Source organism: Protopterus annectens, chromosome 5.part0 (genome assembly GCF_019279795.1).
Source record: "Protopterus annectens isolate FY-2018-M chromosome 5.part0, PAN1.0, whole genome shotgun sequence".
Classification (NCBI taxonomy): Eukaryota; Metazoa; Chordata; order Ceratodontiformes; family Protopteridae; genus Protopterus; species Protopterus annectens.
Genome location: NC_056735.1, coordinates 726,528,784 through 726,538,599, shown reverse-complemented (window position 1 = coordinate 726,538,599; position 9,816 = coordinate 726,528,784). Strand labels below are relative to the sequence as shown.

At 37.9% G+C, this 9,816-nt stretch overlaps 1 protein-coding gene across 1 annotated transcript; it reads right to left on the bottom strand.

The window, feature by feature from the left end:
* Window positions 1-3,891: 3,891 nt before the first annotated feature.
* Window positions 3,892-6,421, bottom strand: CLDN34 (claudin 34). Its single transcript, XM_044071770.1, has one exon. It carries the CDS (start codon window positions 6,053-6,055, stop codon window positions 5,246-5,248), a length of 810 nt encoding a protein of 269 aa, XP_043927705.1. The 5' UTR covers window positions 6,056-6,421; the 3' UTR covers window positions 3,892-5,245.
* Between the last annotated feature and the right edge of the window lie 3,395 nt (window positions 6,422-9,816).

Below are 9,816 nucleotides of genomic sequence, written 5' to 3'. Positions count from 1 at the left end.
ATTGTTTTTGGTTCTGTCTGCTCTTTTCATTTAACAAAGCCATGCAAAATTTCTCACGTATAGAGTCTTGAATTCCCTAATTTTGTCTCCAACATTTATACTGGAGGAATAATCCATGCTCCAACCACCCTTTCTGTGAAAAAAAATGTCTTTCATTGGTGTTTATCTACATTATGTCATACAGCTTTTGAGCAGTGAATATCATAGTAAAGACCTTTAAAAGTCATAGCAGAGATTCGGAAACAGTACTGCTTTCTTTTAATTTTAAAGTGTAATGCATCTTTAAATACTATTACACATGGAATATACTGATTATGCCCCAAAATCAGGAAAAACATCCTTGTTATACACCTGAGTGGCATCAAACAGGTTTTGTTATGCCTCTGTCTTGTGCATCACACACAGCTTCCACCATGGAACAGCCCCAGAAAATGCTAACAGCTTTAAAAGCTGTAAATACTGTCACACAAAAGTCGGGCTGGATTGTTTAACAGCTTTTAAAGATGTTGCTGTTAGTCTGGCAAAGGGTCAGTCCACTGTCTGTGTAGCAGCAATGGTTTATGACTTTCACAGCTTTAAAGCACTTTCTGCATCTACATTTTCCTCTCTGTAACTAGTGAGTACATTGGAGCACTTGGAACTCCAGGTTCGACAAAGAATTAATTATAATGATGTTTCCCTGATCTTAACTTTTTGGTATACTATACTGACATGGATGTCAAGATTTGGCTCTGAAACTTCAGTTTGTTCTACTGTTAAGATGAATTTCTTGACATCCATGGTTTGCACACATAACAAGTTGGTTATGATTGGAAACCCAGCCATAATCCTCTATATATCATACAATCAATGATGATAATTTGTTGTATATTATTTAAACAATTTATTTTAAAAAATATATGCATAATTTGGTCTAGCTTTATAGGGAACATCAGGAGGTCTAGAACAAATATAAATCTGAAGGCAAAATCATAGTGTTACATCTAAATCACAGCAGAGAATATTATGCATGATCTGTCTGTTCAGGTTCATGTTATATGATTTCGATCTACAGAACCATTTTCCTGTAATATACCATTCTTCTTCACTTCATTGCCCACAGGAAGATACCTATCACATCTTTAAAAATGCTGTCATTGCAGTTACATATGTAGAATGTCAGCACACAGTTTCATTAGCTGTAATATTATATTATAGGCGTTTTTATAATGTTATTAATGGATCTGTATTTGTAAAGAATATATGTTATTCCATTAATGTCTTAAAAAAAGATGATCTGTTAAGGTATGCTAACCAGGACAGTTGAGACCTGCCTGCACTCTAGGAAGAAAAGATATATAAAAAGGAACTTAAAACAACTGAAGTTACATACACTGTGATGGTGTGTAGCCAAAATAATAAAATATGGTGAAACACAATGACTAAACTGCATGGCAACCACAAGTTCACTTTTGAAAAAAGTCACAAAAATCTGAAGACAGCAAAATTGCTGTAAAAAATACATTAAGAAAACATGTACAGCCTACAACACAAAGAGGAAAATTAATCAATAACTCAGGTGAGGTAGTTAATTTATTAATGTAGACATGAAATGGAATAGTCTGACAGTAAAAACACAGAACATAAGGCTTCAGCTCTAGAGGAAGATGATATGAGGAAAGACACATAGTTAGAAAAGAGGAGTGTATCAGTAAAAGATACCACACAACCTAGTTACCAGAAACTATGAAATATAAATAGAAAAGGAGAGTAGTCACAAAAATGTGCTTAATAAAAAATCCAATTTTTTTTCCAGTAGATACATAAACCATATAGGTATTTTATTTAGTCTGCCTTTCATATGCATTTTCCCAACACTGGTGAAATTGTATCAGATCAGTCATTTATTGGTGAAATTGTATAATTTCAGTTATTTATACTGATGTCAGTAAGCAAATGGAAATATGACAGGAAGCATAGCAACAGCCTTCTATAGTTAACGTAACTAGCAATCCATAGATACATAAAATGTGGTTTTATTAAAATAGTCTTATGTGTTACATCTTCAGAGGCAGTAACTATTTATATGTTAGTGGAAAAAAAACTGAAAATTCCCTTAGAGGCCTTGCAGTTTGTTTTTAGGTGCATCACATAACATAGACACAGGTGAACTTCATTCTTATACCTGTGAACCAGGTGCAATATTAGATTTTAGACATTTCTGGTGGCCAGAATTCTAAGACCAGAAAAGGAGGGTGAACAGTGTTAAGTCCATCTTACCACATGATAAGTTTGGGTGTTTGCTGCAGTCCAGTCCTGATAGGACCACATCTAGCATCAGTAGTAGGCAAAAGTGGACTCAGCATAAATACAATTGCACATGAAGACCTTCTGTGTAATAGGATATTGTCATGACTGCCACTGAGTACAGTTTTGTATGAATTCCTACTTTCTAACAAAGAAGTAACTTATGAGGCCTGTGTAACTATTAAATAATATGGCTAAATCCACCCAAAATAATGGACAGCACAGTGGTACAGCAGTAGCATTGTCGCCTCACAGCAAGAGGTTCTCTGGGATGATTCCCGGCTGGGGTACCTTCTGTGTGGAGTCTGTGTGTCCTCCCTGCATTCGTGTGGGTTTCCACCAGGTGCTCCAGTTTCCTCCCATGCTACAAAGACATGCATATGGAGCATTTCTCCCCGGGCCTCTGCTGAAAATTGGCTTTGTTCCAAGTTGGACTTTTCCGGTTAGCAAATGTTAAATAAACACTCCCTAGAGGAAAGAACCAAAAATGCACTCCATGAAGACTGACTCTGTGACTCCGAAATGCAAAACCAGCCAAACAGTTTGTACTCCAGCCAAGTGTAGTAAGTGTGGAAAAACATGGTTTCTTCCTAGGGACAGTGCAGCAGGCACTGCAGTGCACTCATTGGCCAGAGGGATGAGGGTTGTAAACTTAGCATAGAAACAAAAAAATAAAATCCAGAATATGTCAAGGATGACATTGTACAGAACTACCCCAAATTTCCTGCCTGGCCTAGGAAATGTGGGGACTTAGCCTTTGGATGCCTCCCTCCTTAGAAATTACCCTAATCCAAGGGCAATCTGGACTTGTGGAACAGTGAAGTGCAGGGATCACTGAACTTTGCTGATGATGAGACCACTGAGTCCCCCAAAACAGGATTTAACATTATTTACATTTATGATTTCATTCTTACTATTTACATTTGTCAGTATTATGCCATATATATAATAAAGCAAAAGACTGCAACAGCTACGCACCATACTGTAGTTGGTCAAATATGTATACCCTTTTCATTGGTTCCTTCTTTCTAATATATAATAGTACAGATTTTGTGTTAAATGCAAGTTTTAACTGTTGCTACTGCTATACTTACCAAGCTGGTTAATAAGACATAAAAACAGTTTCAGTATGCAGGTTTTTGGAAAAAAGGAAGTAAATAATTCCATGATCTCATGATGGCCAACACCAGTGCCACAGAGGTATAAAGCCCTGACGTCAGCCCAATTGCCCAACTTCAGTTAGCATCTTCAGTGATTGATGGCATTGGATAGGGAGAATGGGCATGCATATCCTGTGTGTGTGTGTGTGTGTGTGGGGGGGGGGGGGGGCATACCTCTCAACTGTACAGATTTTCACAAAATGCCCAGATTTTTGCCTCATATTTTTGGTCTGCTCCTCATAAAAAATTATTTTTTTTGTCAAATCACTGGGATGATTTAAGGATTAAAGTCAATAAATAATGACAGTCATTTGCCTTTCAGCCTTCACATCCTTCAGACATTGTATGGTAACACAAATCCTGTTATTCTAGCAACTGTCTAGGTTTATAAGAGTGATATTTAAAATGTGTCCCTATTTTTGGACCTTTGTCCCCCCATTTTGTCAGGCTTTGCCCATAGTTCTTCCAGTAAGAGGTTGAGACGTATGGCCCGGGGGTCAAGTACAGCATTGACTCCCATGGCAGAGGGGCAGGGATGCTTAATCTTGGCTTGGGGCTAGGCAGTATGATCATTAAGCTATCAGCAGATGGCAGTCTTCATTGTGGTTGTGAGGGAGCATGCACTCAATTTCTTATCACCCCCCCCCCCCCAGGTGGGGTTAGGCCAAAACAGGTATTCTTATAGCTGGGGTGATGGCAAGGACACTAAGCATCCACATGGCTGACTGCATATTGGTCCCCTCTGGGCAGCTCTTACCCTAACCCTGGATGAAAGTTGTGGGTAGGCGAATGAATGCTCTGTATCTGACTGGAGAGAGTTCTGAATGTCAGCAGGCACAGGGTTCAAAAAATACCTCTGTTTTGCAGAATGTTTTATTGTAAGAACTCAAGGCAAGAGTAGCAACAGTAATAATACAATTTGTGTTTACACTTCAGTGTCAAAAGTTTGTCCAGGTATTCTAGAAAGAAAATGCACCCATACAGGAATGTAGATTTACAGTTTCGGCAACTGAGTGACAATTTGTGAAAATGAAAAAAACTGGACTGGTATTTGGTCTCAACAAAACTGTGTCTTTTGAAAAAATGCAAAATTACAAATAAAGTACTAATTAGTGCCACTCCGAATGCATATAGCAGGTCATGTGCCATCTCACAGATGACCTCATTCTTTTGTATTAGCTGCTTGCTGGATGGCTGATGGGAAGAGAGAAGTGAAATAATAAACTGTACTTTGATATCTTACCTTCCTCACTACAGGGAATTACATCATGCTGGAGAACCCCTTAATATAAACAGGTGGGGTTCCGAGTCTGGTCGCAATGGCTTTTCTGTAACAGGAAATAGCATACATCATTCCATCTGGTGGTGGTTTATGCAAAAAGATGAGCAGGTGGCCTGTATTTGGGACAGTGCATCTCAATGGTTCTTGGACAGGTCAAATGAGAACAAGTTAAGCTATAAAGCACACAGTTTTGCGGTGTAATTGTACTGATTCTGACTTTTGGTTCTGACTTTTGGCTTTTGAGGGAATGAAATGGACATTAGCATGGGTCACTGCAGGATTCAATATCTAAAGCCTAGAGGCTGCCAGCAAAATTTTTCAAAAAAAAAGAAAAATTAATAAGCAATAATACATTTGCCTGCCTTATAGCAAATAAAAACAAAACAGGAAATTATCTGTAAAAAGAAACAGTTATGGATGTCATTTGTAGCATTTACCCTTATTATGATGAGAGCTATAATTCCATTTATATTAAAACTTTCCTTTCATTCACTAACAAGACTAATCCTCAGGAAGTCTATAGCTTATCATCAAATTCATATGCTTCATTGTCTATTCCAAGGTGACTGTTGGAGGTTTGATCCACAGAACTGAATAAAACTGAAGACATGGAAGAAAAGGTTTCCCTTGATAATGTGCCACTGACACCTGCATCATGTTCATCGTGGTCCCTGCTTTCTGGATGTACCTTGGCATGAGATGTAGAAGGTAGTCTGTATCTGACAAGGAATATTCCTGTGATTAATAAGAGAAAACATGATATAATGCCAAGAGGTAAGGCAGTTCCAACCTGTTGAGTCTGAGGAGCGCTAGGCATATAAAACTCCTGAGGGAAAGCAATGCTTTGGTTGGTCATTACAGAATGCAAGTTCCAGACCACTGGTACTAGAATGCAGACACTAGAAATTAAATATAAAATTCCTCCTATTAGAAATAATGCATAAACCTGGCTCCATTGCTCCACTTCTGTGCCAAAGTATACTTTCCTTAAGGCAAAAATTGTGGTCATTTTCCCCATGCCTACAAAGATTACTGCAACAATCGTAAGACCTTGGGCAGCAAAAATCTCAGGCGGTACAAAGGAATCCAGAACACCAATTCTTTGGCAATACATGACTCGTGATTCTGAGGATACTAAGATGTCACTGAAGAAACAAACTCTCCAGATACCCACCCAGGCAACACCAGAAGTGATCACTGTGGTGTTGGCCACATCCCATTCTCTCCATTGTACAATGCCAGTTAATATCAAAGACAAGATCCACCCAATAGTACCAGATGCTAAGCTCGCAAGTTGTAGATGAGCAGTGTGTGCCAGATAGGTCATATCCTGAATGTCTTCCAAGAGAAATCCGTGCAGCTTCCCGAATGGAAGAATGCATTGAAGAAACCCCCTTCGAGATTGTCCTAAAAGGGGAAATGTACAATCAGCTATTGTATGAAATGATCAGGTGTCATTCCGGTAAATTCCAGCTGCTATTTGAAACCAATAACGTTTTGAACACCTTATCACAATTTCGCTTTCAAAAAAAAATCCTTGATAAGGCTGCAAAAGTATATACAGAAGCTGCTTCTAAAATGTCTGCAATTTGCATTTCCAGGAAAGTGGATTTATGACAGTGTTAGTCTGATACCGTCGATCTGAAGAATCCAAGTACATTCAAAGTGCATTTAAGTCTTTTCATTGCTGCTGTTTCCCAGACACTATAAACAAACCGGGAGGTGGCTTCTCCTTTCAGCAGCTATTCACATAATGTGACTCCTACCTTTTGTGACTGTATTGATAACGTCAACATTAGTGAACGAATCCTGTGACACACCCCACCTGCAACTGTTAAAGAGGTAGTGATATGTTAGAAAACAGTTTCTACTCAGAGCAGTCACCTGCTTTATTTACACACAGCTTATTCATATTATGTGTATATTCTTTTGATTCTGTGACTTGTAAGAAACAAATAAGTATTTCAAAATATAAAAATAATGAAAAAAATCTTTAAAGTAATGGAATATAGTAAGCCCAATATAGTTATGAAACAATTTAAAATGTACCAAATGCAATCTCATGTCTGGAGTCTCATGTTATTTAAAGCAGACTAGATCCATCTCAGCCAAGGTGAGCTTGTGTCTGTGTAGAAGCTGTCTGATGGAATAATCTAGCTCAAGAAACAGCAGCACTAACTGATTTTTAATAATCCAGTCTGAAAAAGAGAGCATAATCTCTTCCTAAAACAGAAACTGAAACACATTATGTGAATGCAATAATCGTTGCATGTCACTTTATAAATCAGAATAGGACAATCAGCTTAGGAGACTCATTCCTTTGTAGCTGCTTTAACATAGGAGAGTAATATTTTAAAACCAAAAACTCACAGCACCTGTAGTGATGGCTACGACTCTGGCAATTGAGATTACATGTTACTACATCACTGGCACTTAATGAAAATGTTTCCATTAACCCTGTGCTACAAATTAGAGCAGGTAAATTATAAAGTAATTTAAAGTCTTAACTTATTATACTAGTTAGAATTTGTATGTTTTAATAAGAAAACTAATTTATTTATTCAGTTAACTTTTTCAAAATATATCATTTTTCACAAAACCCAAATGGATTAATAGATAAATTTGTATAGTGTGTACAAAACATATATTACTCGTTTTTTATTTCTTTTTACTTTTGTTTACTTGTTTTTATCATCACTTGTGTTTTTTATTTGTGTTTCACTTTAAGAACATGCAGTATAAAACACATAATGTTCATACTAACAGTAGGCTTTCATCATATTCATCACTGCTGCACTAGCCTTAGCTATATGGGTTATATCCTGTCAAGTAATAGCCAACCATCTCCCAAAGCTTCAAGGCACCTTTCATGCATCCAAACTGTCAGGCAGCTCAAGCTGAGCTGACTAAAGGACAAGTTTGGGTGCAAGACCCTTCAGAGCATTCTTGCTGCCGAACAATACGCTCCTCTGAGGGTTTCGAGGATTGATAGTCAGCTAGTGCTTTCCTTTGCTAGGCAGATGAGTTCCTTTTAGGGGAAAAAAACTTCCATTTTCTTAATTTTGTTGATATTTTATTACTTTCCTTGTCAGGAAAGTAATTTTAAAGCTAGGAGTGTTGTGTTTTAATAGACTGTCTCAGGACTGTAACATACTTTTCAATGGAGCACTATTTTTTTTTTCTGTACATGTAAAAGTGGTGTAAAATAATTTAAACATTTTTTCTGTGGAGACATTGTATTTATTTTACTTTTGCGGGGCTGGATTAGTGTTTTAAAGTGATTTTTATTGTGTTTTTTTGTCAAAAAAGTAACTTTGTGGACTTGTAGTTTTTGCCAGCAATTGCTGCTTGTCTTCTCTGGGAAAAGGGCACCCTTTTTGGCTTGACCAATTTAGAAGTTACCTGTCCCACAATTGGTCCTTCTTCCAGCCACAAAAAGAAAGAATAAGCAAACAGCCGTTGCCAGCACAGCAGGCTAGCAATTTGCCTCAGCCACAGGTGGGTGACTCTGCTGTGGCCATTTATTGTGCTTCAGACCACTCATCTTTCCCCCCGATCCCTCTGGTGTAGCATCTACAGCCACTATGGATCAGGGATTAGCTACAACTTCTGCGGCTGTTGGAGTCCCCTCAATAGGCAAGGGAGAGCCACTCTTGTCAATCCTGGGAGAGGGAACAGGGAAGTTTTCTCTGTTGAGTGAGAATGCCCATTCCTGGGGAAGCTGCTGTTGCCATTAGTAACACAGTTTACCCCATTTTCCCATTGTTCCTGTTTAAAAAAAAAAAAAACAGAAAACCAAGCATGTATCTACTTCTCATAAATATTCTTCAGGAAGGAGGAGTTTACCAGCTCCTGCTCTGGGTTTAATTCAAGCTATTGTTCCTTCTTGTTAAGTAGTTTCTGCTAAAATAAAGAGGGCTTCCTGAACATGAATATGCAGGGATGGATATGTTTTTTTTCCCTCTGATTTCTGATTCAAACTCAGAGGAGTGCTCAGTTTCTGATTTTCCCTGTGGGGGGTTTCTCTTTCTTTGAGATTATTGCTAGAACATGGCAGTGTTTTCAGTGGAAGAACTCTCATGTTTCTCAGTCCTGTTACCCTGCATTTTGCTGCAACTGTTGAGTTTTCTTTTTGTCAAAACTAGATGAGGAGATAGGATATCCCTAGGAAAATTTGGAAAAAGAGGACTGAAAAATCTTAGAGATTCCCTAGATCAGCTTGCCTCTTTCATTGCACTTTTTCATAACCTGTGTAGTGGAGAGACCAAACACTAAATCTCTATTCATGGCAGAATTTAAAATCTCATTTTTAACATCATCTGGGAGGTTTTGAGAAAGCAGACATGCAGACTCCAGTTAAAGATGCAGGGGGCATGGGACACCAAGAACAAACACAATCAGATAAATATCAAGGAGATACTTGCCCTCATTTCCTGAAAAAAATATATAAGGTTTATTAGGAGGCTATATGAGAGATTGGAGGCAAAAATTAAAGTGGGTGTGGTCCTCTCTGATAATTTCTACTTGAGCAGAGGAACCAAGCAAGGATATCATCTTCCCCCTTTGATATTTGCATTATATTTAGAACCATTGGCAAAGAAAATAAGGGACTCAGAAATTAAAGGATATAATTGGTATAGTAGTTAAGAAAAGCTGGCAATATTTTCAGATGATATTATTTTATAGCTAAAAAAACAAAAAGAGACATTACAGTGTTGTGGAACATTTTGACACAGTTTCAAATCTTTTCGGGATACAAAATGAATGAAGCTAAAATAAAGGCATTAGCAATAAATTATGTACCCACATATGAATAGGTTGAGCAATATCCATATTTATGGGGACACAATAAAATTAAATATTTAAGAGTATGGATTAAACTGATTCAGGTGTGGCAGCTGACTCCGGGTGCTCTAGTTTCCTCCCACATCCCAAAGACATGCTGTTGGTTAATTGGACACTCTAAATTAGCCCTAGGTATGAGTGTGTGTGAGTGAGTGTGTGTGTGTGCGTGTGTGTGTGTGTGTGTGTGTGTGTGTGTGTGTGTGTGTGTGTGTGTGTGTGTGTGTGTGTGTGTGTGTGTGTGTG